Here is a 16,961-nt window from a genome sequence, read left to right on the forward strand (position 1 = left end):
CGTCAAGAACATGTTCTTTGATACCTGTATGGTTTTGTAAGGATAGTAGTGGGTTGTAAAGATCAGATTGCATTCGTGCTGCACATCGCACAAATATCACTGAAATTCGTATGTCCCATCAAATCTCGGTTTGCTGCATAAAATCTTTGCACACTTCACAAGCATGGAGGCGTAGTTGTACGAAGGGCGCTGGACCATGATCACCAAATATATGTATGTTCCATATCTTTGGCTACTACTTTATACAAAGATTGGATGTGTCATGCAGAGATATTGATCTCAGTGCGCAGAGATTACTTGGGACATCTTAAAGAAGATCTGTGAAAGACGCTGATGTGCGAAAACAGTGCTGAATTTGTGGTTAGGTTGCGGTAGTTCAGCCCCCGAAAACTAGTAGTACTCTGTGGTAAATATTTTGTACGTGTTTTATAATCTGCCGCAGTAAATGACGAGTTACGGAATGGGCCCAAGGACTGTATCGAAGTAAGTATTTCGCAATGAATTATGATGTCTTAAGTTCTTGTATATTATTTTCTACTTAATGCTGAAAGAACTGCGATGCGAATCACTATGCAGATCCTTCCGTGTTTTGTGATGGGTGTGATTCATTTTAGTTATATAATTGTATGACTTTTGTCCATCGAAAAACTCTTTACTACTGTAAAACGGACGTTCGGTATTTTTTCCAATTTCATTCGATGTACGTTTCCAAATTTTTTCACGGCAGTTATGAAGCTTTATCAGAACTCTTTTCGGCTGCCGCCTCCCAGCCCCCCCCCCCCCCCCCGAGCTTTTTTTTTACGCCCACTATGATTTCTTCCCTTAGTGTAAGTTACCACGACATATAAAGACGGAAAATTGCAACGTATTTAATACATGTTGTAACTTAATTCTTTATGTAAGAGGAAGTTAATTGGAGATAACGAGAAAGTGAACAAAGTTATTGATTTCTTGCCTTTTTTACTGTATCGTTGTTGTACCATGTTCATCTAGTGATATTTCATAAATTTGCAACGTTGTGTGATAAGAACAATGTAAAAATTAATGTGTGTTAGAGACTTAATAAACTTGCAATATTATTTGCAGATACCATACATTGAGAACTCATGAGACTTTTACAATTTTATTATTCCTACAAGCCTTGATTGTGGTTTTGCGTTCTTTCATATCACATCTTGGATCGGAAATGGCAGTTCATTGATGCTGCCTATTGTACATTTGCTTGAATGCAGTATTTGCAAAATTCGAACTGTTCATTCAGCGGATTATATTCCATCCCGATTACCCAGTATGTGGAATGTCCTGGCATAATTTGTTGTCAAATGTAACTGATTAAATGCTGAAGGGATACTGTCATGGAAATTGCCGAAAATTAATTAGATTTTCGTACATGTCATGGAGTCACCACATTGTCTTTAAACTTGTGCCTGTTATGTGGTTGCATAGTTTGAGGATGTAAACTTCATAATCAGTTTAGTCATATGTAAACTTAATACTTTCCTGTTATAGTCTTTTTTTTCCAAGAACAATAGTTGTTGTGGATTATGCCCTACTTGGTGCTGTTGTGCAGCTCTTTTAATGTTTGATAGTTACTTTCTGTGACATCTTGTGCATAATATTTTATTTTTTCATTCATGGCTTGTTTCTTAAAATGATTAAGAAACTGTAGAGCATTTTGGAGATTGAAAAGCTTATTTTGACAACTCAAGGTAGCTGATAGGTATACGATGATTGTATACCCCAATGGAATGTCTCTTATAAATGTCACATAGATAAAGTATCTCTAATTGAAGAAGTGTGTACTAAAGTTTATTTGTGGACAGATTAGAGGGAGAAAAAGTTATTAATCTCACTTTGCAAAACAGTGTATGGCGTTGAGAGTTAACTTTTACAAATAGAAAATTGATGATGGTCCCAATGTTTAATACTAGCAATCAAGTGAATAGTAGTATGTGACATTTGTGTATAAAATATACAACATATATGTGAGGACATGAATTACTTCCATTATGTGGAAGTGGAGGAAACAGTCAGGAAGAGGACAAAGTAGGAAAGTGAGTAGGAGTTGAAAAAATTATGTGGTGATGAAAGTAACAGCCAGTGTGTTTAAAAATGAAACTGGTAGGAACAACATAATAGAGGAAAGAATCAGTGTGATGAAAATGCTAGGGGGTTGTCAGAAGTTATTGGTTTAGCAGAATTAGCTCACTGAGAGTAAGTAGTGTTTTTTAGGCTCTTATTATACTGGACAAAGTCTGAGTAAGTGGAAGAAATGCAATGATGGTCAAATTAATGGCAATTGTTTTTCTTAGAGACATTTCTTAGAGGTAAGCAGTGTAATAGTGGAGGTTTGGAAAGCTGGTACTGATCCTTGTGTGGATGGGTCATAGTAAAGTTTAGCCCTGGCGCTTGAGTAATTGGTGTGTTCTTCTAGGTTTGTATATTGTTATGACAATATGCATTGGTATTAAAGAAAAGCATCAGATTTTGTCTATGAAGTTGTTGTTGCTATCCGTTCGGAATACTGTAGTAATTTTCTCATGCATTAGGTAATGGCTGTCAACTTTAGAAAACTGCAGTGGAACTGCACATACAGCTACTTTAAAATAGTTTAAAATGTCATAAGGTGTATGATAATTTATGAAAAAAAAGGACTTGAATGAAAGTGAAAATCTGTATTTAATGAACAAGATAGGGAAATGTCTAATACAACATAAGAAATTTCAGAGAACATCTGCCTTGTGTTGGTCCCTAGATCCAGTGGATGTACACTGTATTTTTATCTTATTGGCATTGTGTGTGTTAAGATGTGAAGCCTGCACTTAACTTTCATGTTACATAATTTGTATTGAGCAGTCCACAAGTATACTGTAGTTCATAGTGTCTGATGGCGGTGTAAAGAATTACATTGCATTGACCATGTTAAACTGTATCAATTCAGTCAGGCAAGGAAAAAGTCTTACCTTCATAATCTCAGATGTTATTGAATTTAGTATATGACTAAGTAAGGAATACGTATTGTTTTGTTTTCTCTCCTTTTTTTTTTTTTAAACTCAAAGATACAGACAGCCCTCCAAAGATGACTTTGCACATAACATTTTGAAGAAGTGAATTTTGGAAAAAAATTTAAAATACTGTATCTCTGGAACAGTTCTAGATATTCTGTTTGGGTGTTTTATTTGAAAGATAATTGCTTTATGATTACAAAGAAGTCCTCCATTTGGACTTATCTGTCAAAGTTCTTTTACTATAGCATTCTGAACTTTTTTATAGTATATGGAAAAACAAATTTTCAGAAATGCTGATCCATAAAATTTTGATTTTTTTCTTTCCCCCCTTCTGTTGATTAGTACCATATAGTTCGTTTTATTACCACATTATCACATAACAGGCTCATGAAAATCAAAACTTAGCCTTATTTAACATAATTTTAGTTTTGAAAGAGGAGTAAGACTCATTTTTCAAGCATTTTAAATGGTTCCAAAATGTATGTGAAAGGTCCAAAGACTTAAAAGGTTTCAATTTATAAAACTCCTGTGCACTTTTGTACTGACATTAGCCAGTCAGTGAACTAGTGTTCCACTGCTTCAGTATCTTCCTTTGATGTAGAGTGATGCCTTCCTGTTTAACCAATAGGAACTGGAGCACTTACAATCATTGTGAACATGAACTCAGCACTGATGGTGTTGTTGCTGTCTTGCAGCTGGAAACTTCTATCCAGCAGCTGGTTCATGTGGTAGCATAAAATTCACTACAATCTCGTGTAACTCATAACTGGTTTGTGTCTATAATCTCTGCAATCCATCAGTCACAGTCATACACACAGGCCACAAACATCTGCCTTGTCAGGTTATGAATCTGAATTTTATCCTGCTGTTTCTGAGGTGTTGGCCGAACGAACAGAATTTCTTTTCTTGCAATTTAAAGTGCATGCAATATGAGTTCGCTCATCACTTTGAGTCCAAAAATGTGTTTTCTCAATTCCTTTCGCAGGAGGGGTTTGTTTGGACCAGCCTTCTTTTTTCTGCTCACAAATTGTTAGATTTCCTCTTTGGACAAAAAAGAATGAGGGCTGTGGATGTTTAAGATTTCATGACTCTCGTAAAACCCTCAGCATTCTGAATTGCAGCTGTATTTGGTCCAGAAACATTGATTTTTAGCATGGTGCTTCAGCAGGCCACCTACACCATCATAAGGTCCCTTCCTGTGACCAGTAGCACTATATACCCAGTCAGTTGCACTAGCGACTTACTCAGTTCGAACTGCTGATGATGATTTTTAAAATGACCAGGAGCACCATCAGAAGTAATGAACTTCTCTGGCCCTGTTCGCAGTTGAATTTTGCACATTGCTAGCAAAGCATGTGCCGAGTCATGTCATGTGTCATCACTTATAACTGCAACGCTTGTGGTCTTGTTTTCAAAATGTCACTCCTATAAAAATTGAAACCTGGTCACAACTCCAATAATACCCTTGTACTTCTTGTGGGAGAATTACAGACCATTTCTCAGCAAAATCACAGTGACACACTAAACATAGTTCTTCAGCCTGTACACACCCTTTCCCTTCTGCAATATGTTGTTGTTGCAATTTCTTCAGATGCTGGTGTACTACTGCTTTCACTGACCATTTACCAAGTTCATCAATGAAACTGTCAAAGGCAACAGTTTTCTTAGTTAGTTTATTTTCCTCCCGTGTCTCATATGTAATTTCTGCAGAGTTATCTGCTATGTCTTCCAGGAAAAGTGTTTGTAAAGACAGCCCTCACTTTCCAGGGCAGTCACCACATTCTTGAAACGAACAGGTCTCTCACTTTACATCACAGACTACTAATGAGTTCACACACCCAACCAAGGTGTCATATGTCACATGCTCCAGTAAGTTCTTCAAAGTTACTACACAAAGTTCAAAATTCGTGCAGTACACACATAAACAGACATCTCTAGGTGGATGTGGAACTACCCACTTAGGTCGTAGTGTATAAAATTTTGATCTTCCAATATGTGAAGTTGTCTTATAAACTGCAGAAGTATCTTGAATGTTGCGAGTCATGTACCTCTTCACTTTCACCACTTTTTGACCTTCAGCTGTTACAGTTATAGTGTCTTTTGTTAGCACTGTGGCGAGAACAGTCCCATTTATCTTCCAGGTGAAATGACTGCTCTGTTTGAACTTGAGCTGCTTCTACAGGATGATCAGAATAGGGATCTGATCATCCAAAGACTCCTTTTACAATCCTCACATTTTTAGTTTTGTCTCCCATGTACTTTGATACTTATGGAATGGAGTTCAAAATTGTTTTCTTTAAAAATGTATCTAGAATAATAGTTAAAACTTGCACCTTTTCACTGTAGGATGCACAGTATTCGACAGGTGAATTGAAATTTGTGAAAAATTCCTGGCAAGAGGTGCAAGAGTGCTTTGGTTAATTTTCTTCTGAAGATTGAATTTTTACTTTGAAGAGTGTGGTCAGTTTTGCTGTAGTGTATTCATCCATAGCTTTAGTAATTTTTCTGCGCTTTCTTCATGCATAGAGCTTAAGACTCGACTCCACTGACCACGGTTTCTTAACAGGACTAACACCTACCTCTGTAGCTGACTGATTCAGGGTATTTAATTCTTCCTCTATTGATGCAAAATCTGCACCATGGGAGGCTTCAAGTTGTTCAGACACTATCATTGTTGTTGTTCTGTCAAAACATTTAGAACACAAAAAGTTGTCACTGGAAACATCATCACTTCGAAACAGAACAAAGTCAGAAGACATTTCAAACAGTTCTTTTCACAAAACACACTGCAACTGTGTCAACTGGCAGATTCCTTGTGAAAACACAGAACTCATTGGATGGTCCTAGATTTCTTAGAAGCCTCTTCAATAAACAAATTAGAACTGAACTACTACAATACAGAAACCTGCCATGAACAACTATGACATAGAAACTACAACAGAGTGTAAAAAATATCTGCAACAAAGAAACTGATAAGAAATAACTGCAACAAAGACAATAGATATAAACATCGTAACAAAGAAATTAGTAAGCAACAACTTCAGTGAAGACATACGTTACCTGTGAAAGTTAAAAAAATTATTTAAAAAAAATAAATAAATAAAACCTGTCCAACTTAGAAGTGGAAGTTCTCCTTTACAGAAAATATAGTACCACGGGGTACTAATCAACAGAATAAATTTAACTTTTCTGGATGTACATTTTTGAAAAAAAAATCTGTATATTATTAAAAAAATTCAAAAGGTGACAGTAAAAGAACTTTGACAGATGTGTCCAAACTGAGGATACCATTGTAATCATAAAGCAATTATCTTTCAAATAAAAAAAACTCTTATCAAAATATGTAGAACTGTTACAGAGATACAGCATTTTAAAAATTTTCCAAAATTCTCGTCTTCAAAATGGTGTTCGCAGTGTCGTCTTTCAAGGCTTGTATATCAGGGAAGGAATTTTGTTGGAGAAAACAAAAAATACATGTTTCTTACTTACTCCTGAATTTTAACATATGCTAAATTCAATAACATCAGAGACTATGAAGGTAACCCCCTCCCACCTGAAATGATACTGATTATGCTTAATGCAACTGTCGTATAACAAATTGGAGTTGATTTTTCCACTGGATTGTTTCAGAACCCCTATAACAACTGGGACATCAGTTATAGGAGTGAAATTTGACAGTGGAGTTGTAATCGCAGCGGATATGCTTGGTTCCTACGGATCCTTAGCAAGATTTAGAAATATTTCAAGGATTATGAAGGTCAACAAAAATATAATCTTAGGAGCTGGAGGGGATTATGCAGATTATCAGTATCTGTGTGATGTCATTGCTCAGAAGATGTAAGTATTAATAACTGTTATGTGTATAGGCTATGCTTGATGTGTTCTTCTGATGCAGTAACACCACATGTGCACTTTCAGTAGTAAAAGAGTAATAACTTTAAAGTTTCTGAAGTCTGTATATGCTGTTATGTATGTTTCTGTGTCTATGTACTAAACATTATTGAGTGGTTGATCTTCCCTTGTTTGTATTTGATGTGACTTTAGTGTTTCTGGAAATGACTTATTTTTTAATGTCAGATATGTAATTAATTACACTTTCTGCAACCTTGCGAGTTGGTGGACACTGAATTTAAGTGTGATGAAGATCTGAAATTCTTATCTTACCTTTGAGTATTAATGCTTTCAGATATTTTTTTGTAAAGACAGGCAAATGCCATGATGTGTGGCATATTCAAAATCGATACAGAATGGCCTGAAGAGAACACTTGAAAGTTCAGATGATCTAATATAGTTTTCAAGGATTGACATATGCTGTGTAACAAATGGCTGATATTTGACAAGAAGTTGAAGTTTTCTGAAGGGGCAAAATTCAGCCTAATTATTGAAAAACCATCTGTACCAGTGGAAATGTATCTTACTAGAGAAGATAATGAGCTATGTTCTGTGGTGTAATAGCCAAAGGCAAAGGCCGTTTAGGAGGTGTGATGTAATTTTGAAGACTTGGTACATCACTCCTTCTGCTGCCAAAGCATTCTTCTCCAATTTGCTAGACCACTCACAGGTGGTACTTATCTCATGACACTAAGTGCAGTTGCACAGCTTTCACTGCTTAATATTTACTGTGTGTGTGTGTGTGTGTGTGTGTGTGTGTGTGTGTATGTGAGTAAGTAAGTAAGTAAACGGTTACCAGCTAGTTAACATTTCTTGCCTCTTGGTTGGTCAGTGTTTATAAAGGATTATATCGTGACTTGAACGGATAAACTGGTTTAAGAGGATTGCTGTACTACACTTTAGACTGAACTCGTGAGACACAAAAAGACTTTCTGAGGAGAAGTGCACTTTTGTGACATAATCAGTGTATAAAATTACATTACATGTAGTTGAACTCATATTCTTGAAAGTACCATGGCACAGAAACTTAATAGCATATTTTTGTTATGCATACTTTATCTTTGTTATAGAATTGATGAGGATTGTTTAGATGATGGCAACCATTTGAAACCCAAATCGCTGCACTGCTGGCTAACAAGGGTGCTCTACAATAGGCGCTCCAAGTTTGATCCTTTGTGGACATCATTTATTGTGGGAGGTCTACAAGATGGAGAACCGTAAGAATTTCTATTACTTTCTATCCCTCAGCTGAGAATCTGTGTTTAATGCTTGCTTTTTGACAAGCTGTAGGTAACTATGTTCCTGGTTGTTTGCTATAGTAAACTGCAGATGGTGTCTGGTGGATAAGAGGAAATGTGAATTATCTGTGTAACAGTTAACTTTTTTTTAGTTTATAAAATTCTATTTGAAGCAGTCTCATGTAAGCATATGTGGAAAAAATAGTTTCAGTGTAATTATTCGTACATTGCCGCATAGTTGCTTATCAGCTTTGTAACTGCTTTCTGCTTCTCTCGTCTCACTGTGTTTTATGTAGCAGACTCCAATAAGGTGCATGTCATCGGAGATGCTGGCAGTTGTGGATTTTTGTGTAATGAGCCAGTCATCTTCATCTCAGTCTGTCTACTAAACATAAACAGAATGAGGCTAAAGATTCAAAGACTCTCCCAGCTGCACCTTAATTCCTCATGGTATCACATATTGAAGACGATCAGTCCTTTGCTATGGTTAATCAATTTATTATTCAGAAAGGTGTTGATACAGTTGCAGGCCCTGTGAAATCCTGCTCTCGTTTACGTAATGGCACTTTGTTTTTGGTGACTTATTGTGATTCTCAATAAGATCTGCTTACAGCTTCGCTCATCCACGTCTATCCTGTTCGTGTGAGAGGCCCATTGAATGCTGTCTCTGATCAGGATGTCACTGCAGTCCATCAGGTCTTGAAAAATGTTGATGCATCCATAGTGTCTACATGCACTTTTTTCCCTCATGTTTGATAGAGTAGTGTTTCCACTGAAGATAAAAGCATGCTATGAAGTCATCACAATCCGAACGTACATCCTGAATCCAATGCACTGCTACCAGTGTCAGTGTTACAACCACACTCAATTGTCCTGTCAAAACCTGGTCAAATGTGTTACTTGTGGTAGGAATGCTCATGAGGGTGACTGCTCGCCTCCTCCTCCCTGCTGTATTAATTGCAATGGCAACCATGCAATTTCATCCCGAGAATGTTCCGTGGATCTCGATGAGCGTCCCATCCAGGAGATGAGGGTGAAAGAAAAAGTGCCTAACCATGTCACCCGCAAGTTGTTGGCTAATCGAAAGCCCTGCGTTTTACCATCTGGCACTTACAGTGCCATTCTTGCTACACCTCACACCACAAAGGACATGCCCACGCACACTTGCGACCTTAAATTCAACACCGCAGTTGTAAAATCTCCCAGTGTCACTGTAGCATCCCCGTCTCCTTCACCTCCAACTGTGCAACAAGCCACCAAATTTTCGCCTCTGGCAGCAAAATCATCTGCTACACAAATGGCACGCTGGAAGAACAGAAGGCATACTCGTCTGAAGACTTTTTACATCCCTCAAGCCAACATTCTGAGTCTGCATCAGCCAACTGCTAAAACTCGAAGGAATCGAAGGCAAATGATCCTCTCCTTTGCTGACTCACAGATCCTCTTAAAGTGTCACCACGTGATACCCTCGCCCAACCGACCTCTGTTTCGCTGGTTTGCACTGCCAACCATTTTTCTGCCCTGGAATCTGCAGACTGACTGAGGGAGAATGCCAATGCCTCTGTAGATCTTGTGGAACAGATCCTCCAGCCTCTGCACTGTGTAGCAGTGAGTCTTTGAGGGCTGGCTGTCAGCAGCTACTGAGATGACAGCCCTTCATCCCCCCCACCGCCCTGTTCCCCATCATGACTCTCCTCCAATGGAACATTCGCAGCAAGGAGAAATTACGGCTGCTCTTGGAATCACAGTGTCCAGTTGTTTTCTGCCTCCAGGAAACAAAATTGTCCTCAAGACCACTTTCACCAATCACATTTTTTTTCCGGTTCACTTTGACATTCCCCCGAGGATGGCATTCCATCACTTATGGGTGTCATGCTGCTCATCCGGGATGACACTCATAGTCAAACCATCTCACTGAACACCTGGCTGCAAGCTGTTGCAGTCCACATTTTCTCTCTGTACCGTCTACATCCCTTCATCTCTCGGTGTCACCAGAGCAGACTTTCTCCAGCTTATTGGGCAACTTCTCACCCCTTTTTGCGGCTCAGTGACTTCAATGCGTACCATCCCCTTTGGGGATTGCCAAGAACCTGTCAGAGAGGTGCCCTCTTGGATGACCTTCTCAATCAACTCAACCTCATCTGCTGTAACACTGGAGCACCCACACGTATTCTCATTGGGACCTCTTGTTCTGCACTGCCCAGCTTGCCTGTTGTCTCAAGTGGTCTGTTCTCTCTGACACGTTAGAGTGACCATTTCCCGTGTTCTATCTGTCTGTTGCCCCCTACCCACCTGCATGTAAACCCAATTGGCAGCTTTCTAAGGCCAACTGGAAGCTTTGCTCCTCCCTGGCAATCTTCAACAAGAAACATTTCTCCAGTTGTGATGACCCGGTAGAATACCTTACAAACATTATCCTAACTGCTGCAGAATGTTCCATTCTTCACAATTCATCTTTACCTTGCCATGTCGTGATCCCTTGGTGGACTGATGCGTGCCATGATGCAGTTTGCACACTTTGGCATGCTCTCCCCATTTTTAACTGTTATCCTAAAATGGCAAACTGGATTCATTATAAACAGTTGTGTGCACAGTGTCATTTCACTGGATAGAAAAGAAGCTAGCAGGATTTCATTTACTAGGTCTTTTAACAGTTCTGCTCCCACATCCGTCATGTGAGGCCTGGCTGTAGCAGATGTCATTGTGGACCCTATTGCTATCTCCAATACCTTGGGGCACTATTTTGTGGGTATTTAGAGCTCCACACACTATTGCACTGCCTTCCTCCATTAGAAATGAGTAAAACAAAACAAAATCAAGTAAAGAAGAAAGCTGGCCATAGACAAAGATAATAGGTTAAAACCATAAGATCACTAACTACTGTGCCTATCGTATGGTGAAGGCCATATTACTGACATAACATCCCAATAGAGGAACCAAATAGCATGGCTATTTGTTGAGAGGCTGGTGGAGTGATTGATGTATGCGACTTTATGAAGAAAGTAATCTACCGAATGGAACAGTCCCCAGAGGGAAGCTGTCATGGTGGGTTGAACACTAAGGCAATATACAGGGCTGAGTGGACCACGTAACAAATGTGATCCACCATGCCACTGGTTTATTTGACCCAAAGCCCTCAGGTCAAATTACGAGGTAGGCTGTACCTTAAGTTAACACGAGTGGTGCTTAACAATCTGGACCAGGCTCTAATTTGACTTTTTAAATACTGACTAATGACATAAAGCCTTGCAACCTTCCACTCAGTTAGAGCAAAAGGTCATTATAAAAAAAGAGAGAGGAGGAGGAGGAGGAGGAGAAGAAGAAGAAGAAGAAGAAGAAGCAATGAAAGGTCATGGGGATTATGCTTCGACTCAATCATTCCACCGGTTTCACTTAAGTATGAGAAGTCATCAAGAGATCTTACGATAAATGGAGTTGGTCACTTAGAGCAGCCATGCTGAGGCAGGAGTGTGAACTTTAGATTCAACAATTATGAGTTGTGTAAGTGTCTCTTCATTTGGTAACTGAAATTGGCACTGCCTGAAGCTTGTGGTACTGTACCTGGTCATGACCAGGTCCAACACAGGATGATGTGATATTTGTTGAACGCAATCAAAGAAAACCCAAGATTGTTCTAAACTGATGTGGCAGACAGAACTATTTTCCAACGCGTGGAGGGCAGCAATTTGAATGTTCACCTGAAACCAAGAAAGGCCCAAATATGCCACACTCGCTGCAGAAACATTGATGGAATGGTCTGTGTGGGACCCTGCAGTAAATGATCAACTGTAATATGGTTTGGATCCAAGATCAGAACCTCATTAGCTGCTCCTAGTGTCAATTTAGAAGGTGTCAGTCCACAGCTGACAATGTGTCCATGCAGAAGCCAGCTAAACAGTGTCCCTTCCTATGTAGATAGTATTACACAGAATTTTTTTCCATGAAGTATGTCATTATTTGGATGTACAGCATTCTAGGACAGCTTGACATGTGGTGGTTCTGTTGTCATCTTCCTGTCTTGCAATCCATCTTATCACAACAATTCTTAAGTTTCCAAGTTAGTCAAGTTCTGCCTGATAGTTCTGAGCAGGAGAATGATGTCCCTTGCAGAAATATGTTTTACCCTCTGTACTGTTAACTTGCCAGTTGCAGGGAGCCATAATCAGTGCTCTAATTTTGCAGATTTTGTTTATAATTTATTATGGATGGTGGGGAAAGAAAGAGTGAGTTTTCTTGCCATATTTTTAATTTTTTGTCTGTCAAATGGGGGACATTAGTCTCAGGTGTTAGGAGTAGACAAGCTGCAAAACAAAAAAAGCAAGAGAAAATGTTGCTCAACTCATTATAGCAGGCTGTACCACTTAAGAGGGCCCACGCCGGGGTAGTGGGGTGCCTGTAGGCAGAAAAGTGGTTGTTACACGGCTGATGCATAGGCAGTCAGGCAGCTGCACTGTAGCCTACATGACCATATGTCCACAAGTGAAGTGTTCACATAGGATCTGCATGAAGCATGAGGTACACACACCTGCTGTGGGGCTAGTAAAAACCCAAACCCAGGACTGTAAGTGCCACCGTGGTTACTGAAGAGGCTCAGAGTATTTTTAGAATGAGGAGGTAAAGAGGAAACTGTCACTACTACATATACTTTAATTAAATGATTAGATTAGTACTTGTTCCATAGATCATGAGTGTGACACTTCGTAATGATGTGGAACGTGTCAGGTTAATAAAGTGTCTATACAGGATATTACATTACACAAAATATTACATGACACTTAATATTTTTAATAATTTTTTTTTTTTGGGGGGGGGGGGGGGATTACCCACTTACTACATCCAAAAATTCCATATCCATGAAGTTTCAGTGGGCAGTAGAACTATATAGCTGTATTTGCAGTTTATCTCAACCCTGTGGTTTTCCCCGATTGTTTCCTCAAGATCTGTCTACCTGAAGAACTTACTGGATATAATGCAGAATTACACAAAATCTTGAGGCAACTGGAGCAGACAAAATATCCAGGATGCCCAGTTTTCCTTGCTGAGGCTGAGGAAGTATGTATCATTGGGCAGGGTGCCACAGTATGAGGGAATACAAGGAAACAAATTAGCAGATATGGCAGCCAAGGAGATGTGTATAATAAATTGGGTCAATGTGCTGGCCCCCTTACATGCTATTTTTGTATGTCGAGGCCCGCTGGACAACAATGTTGGTGCTGGAACATTCATCCTCACTTTTTTAGGGGCATTTGCTTCTAGAGAGAGTCAAAATGGTGGCTTACGACCACAATGTGAGTCCAGATTTCCAACCCCTGCTATGGTACTTTATATGACAGTGCTTCAGGGTACTTCTTCCCAGTGAACTTACGACCCGATTTATTGAGCCTGTGTCTTGCCACGTCATGAAAATTCACCTTGTACATTACCATCTGTCTGGGTCAGTTACGGGAATGACCATCCTCCCCAGTCCCAAAGTGTGCTACCCTAATTAATGAATACATAATACGGGAACTGAAAGTCTTCATTTGTCTTTCATAATTTGAAGCTCAGAAGAGAGATAATCATTTATATCCTATCTTTATGATTTTGACATTTGCCTCTACTCTGCCCAGGACATAGGCAATAACTGCTGTATTTACTTCCTCAATGATGACCTTTGGTAGTTGCACAAATAAATTAAACATGGGGGTGATAGGCCCTCCCCTCACATTGTTCCTGCAGCACCATCGTTGGGAACCACTCCCCAACACCCAGCCAGAATGGCAGCAGCAGCCTCCTCCAGTGTCTAGTGGTGACAGGCCCCCCTTTCAGGAACTGCCTGCCTGGAATCCTGTAGACCAGTGGCCTTACACCAGCCAGTGTTTGAAGAAGCCACTGACAGTGAGACCCATGGTTTCCCACTCCTCTTTTGCTCCTTCACCCACAGGGAACTAGTTCTCACAAGATTCTTGACCACCACAAGAGTAAAACAGTTTTTTGTTGCCTTGTACAAGATTGACATCACTGCAAAAAGTCATAGAGATAATGGGATTCCTTGTTTCAGACTGTTTCTGTGCTTCATTTTATGTGTGTAACAATGCCTTTCAGATAACCAATGTATATACATGCAAGTATTGGTTTTCAACTGTTCGTTTCAGTAAGGTTAAAGTATTTGAGCTCTCTCTCTGTTCTGAAAACTCTTTATTTCATGTAGGCTAAGTGCTCACACATGTATACATGACTTTTTCTGCAATTCATTCTTTGTGAAGTCACATGTAGGCAGTTTAATAAACAGTAGCAGTAGAAGCTGATGGTTATGTTAATTGATAGTGAGTTTATACACAATCATTTTACTGGATTTTTTTTTTTATTTTTGTGATAGGTTCCTTGGAGCTGTAGACAAGTTAGGAACTGCATATGTTGATCGGCATATTGCAACGGGATTTGGAATGCATATTGCTCTTCCTATGTTGAGAGATGCACTCGAGAAGAAAGAGACACTAACAAAAGATGAAGCTGTTCAGTTAATTAAAAAATGTATGGAAGTGCTTTTCTATCGTGATGCTCGTTCATTTCCAAAGGTGAGTGTGCAAACTTTAAATGATAGAAAATAATCTAACTGTTAACACCTACACCATAGACTTCTGCCAGTTATCTTTTCATTGTCCCTTCATTATACATTATAAACATTATACATTATATTAATTGTTTCTGAAGTTGACACACTACCAAGACACACAGTATACCATGATGAGCTAAAACACTATGACCACCTGCTTAATAGCATACTGGTCCATCTTTGAAATGCATTATAACAGTGATTCTGCATGGCATCATTTTGACTGGTCTTTCATAGTTTTCCGGAGGTATGTTGCACAATATGCCTGTGCATACATCACAATTCCCTGTAAATTATATACCAATTGCTTGAGAATGTGCAGCTGGTGCCTGATAGCATCAGAGGCTTGTTCTGTTGGATTAAGATCTGACGAATTTGATTGTGAAGGCATAAATGTGAGATTATTGTCATGCTTCTCAAACTTCTGTAAGAAAGATTCTGGCCTTGTGACAAGGACGGCTGGGGAAAATGTTAAGCATGAAGGGATGCATATGGTCAACAATGTCAATGTAGTCCACAGCTGTCATGGTGCTTTCTATTGAGCAACTGTTCACGTGAATGATGTCATATCTGGACACAGTCAGCGACATACTGTAACAAGAAATGTGGGTCATTCAGCCTGGTGACACATTTCCATTGGTTCACAGTACAGTCTTGATCACATGCCCTCTACAATCATAATTGACAGTGTCACTGTGTCAGCATGGGAGCATATAGGGGTTGTTTGCTGATGTGTTCAAAATTGTGTGCCAAACAGTGTGTTCTGTAACACTTGTCTGCACCTTCAGTGTACTGTCAGGTCTGCCACAGATCACCACCCTTGTTGCTTTACCCCCTGTGGGTCCGGGGCTATAATAGGCCCGAGCTATTCCTGCCTGTCATAAGAGGCAACTAAAATGAGTCTCTCACGTTTTGGCCTTTATGTGATGATCCCCTGTAGGATTTGACCTCCATTTTCAAAATTTTCCTGAAGAGCGAGCCAATTCGGGAAGGCCACCTTACATGGTGCATCGTGTCCATTGTGCATTGAGATATTTAGCCCACTTTCTCATCGTCACATATGCAGTCCCACCCACTCTCCATCTTCTGGGTGATGACATCTTCCTGGGTGTGTTTTCCACCATGCATTATGCAGTGTCACTTTGTGCCGACAGTGACCATGGACTTCTTTGCACTTCATATCCAACACAGTAGCCAGTCCGTTGTGGTGGGTCCGCCATGTACCCTGTTAGCTGTAGCCCCCTGACAACACAGGGATCGCTGTGCTGATGCCTGCGCCATAAAGTCCCCACGTATGCCAAGGAATAGATGCCCGTCACTGGGGCATTGGGACTCCCGGCAATGGCCATGCTGCCAGGTGGCCTTTGTTGCGGCTGGGTGGCGTCTGTGGGGAGGGCCCCTGGTCAGAGTGGGTGGCATCAGGGCGGATGACATGCCATGAAGTGTAGTATGTCATCTCTTTCTGGTGGTCCGCCACCAGTATTCTCTAAGTGGGCAAAGTCTAACTTCAATGCTAAGAAATAAAACCCTGTCATTCCCCGCCCTGGCCGCACCTTGGGAGGAACATCAGGCTAAGGATGGCAGTGAAGCTTATTCACTCCAGTACCTCATATGTATGAGAGTTGATGGGGAATCTTTCATGTCCATGAAACCTCAGTTTTATGTGGAGCATTTGGAGGACAAGTTTGGGGAGGTGGAGGGCTTGTCCAAAATGCGCTCTGGGTCAGTTTTGATAAAAACAGCATCCTCTGCCCAGTCACAGGCATTACTCGCTTGTGGCAAGTTGGAAAATGTTTGTTACTGTCACGCCTCATAAGAGTTTAAATATGGTCCACAGGGACCTTCTTTTGCAGTCTGACAGCGAGTTGCATTCCAATTTAGAGCAATGAGGTGTTCATTTCAGCTGATATCTGTAGAAGAGTGTAAGGTTGTGGACTGGGTGTGGGAGAGTGATTCTTTGGTGGAAGTGGTGTGAGGTGCAGAAGATGAAGGTAGCCCGCAGTGACAATTTTTTGACCTCTGGATGGGATAGGTGAAGGTACGGTGCCCACAGGATGTAGCAGTAACAGTTGGTGAATCTCTGGCTGGGGCTGGCTGTCATTGGTGTGCCTGAGTCTGCACTTTTCATCAGTATGGGGCTCAGCAACAACCTTGCCAACAGCCCTTCATACTGCCTCATTGCTGTGTCAGATGGCAGTGCACCTACTCTCATATATGTGCGGTCTGGAT

General features: G+C 40.2%; 1 protein-coding gene across 1 annotated transcript in view; it reads left to right on the plus strand.

Moving 5' to 3' along the window:
- The first annotated feature begins 269 nt into the window (after positions 1 to 269).
- LOC126248675 (proteasome subunit beta type-4-like) overlaps positions 270 to 16,961 on the plus strand; it is a 33,183-nt gene continuing 16,491 nt past the window's right edge. Inside the window, exons 1-4 of the mRNA XM_049949907.1 lie at positions 270 to 483; positions 6,639 to 6,845; positions 7,970 to 8,116; positions 14,496 to 14,694. Of these exons, the coding sequence (XP_049805864.1) occupies positions 446 to 483; positions 6,639 to 6,845; positions 7,970 to 8,116; positions 14,496 to 14,694 (591 nt within the window). The 5' untranslated portion in view covers positions 270 to 445. The remainder of the gene's footprint in view (positions 484 to 6,638; positions 6,846 to 7,969; positions 8,117 to 14,495; positions 14,695 to 16,961) is intronic.

Source organism: Schistocerca nitens, chromosome 3, assembly GCF_023898315.1.
Source record: "Schistocerca nitens isolate TAMUIC-IGC-003100 chromosome 3, iqSchNite1.1, whole genome shotgun sequence".
In the NCBI taxonomy this organism is placed as follows: domain Eukaryota; kingdom Metazoa; phylum Arthropoda; class Insecta; order Orthoptera; family Acrididae; genus Schistocerca; species Schistocerca nitens.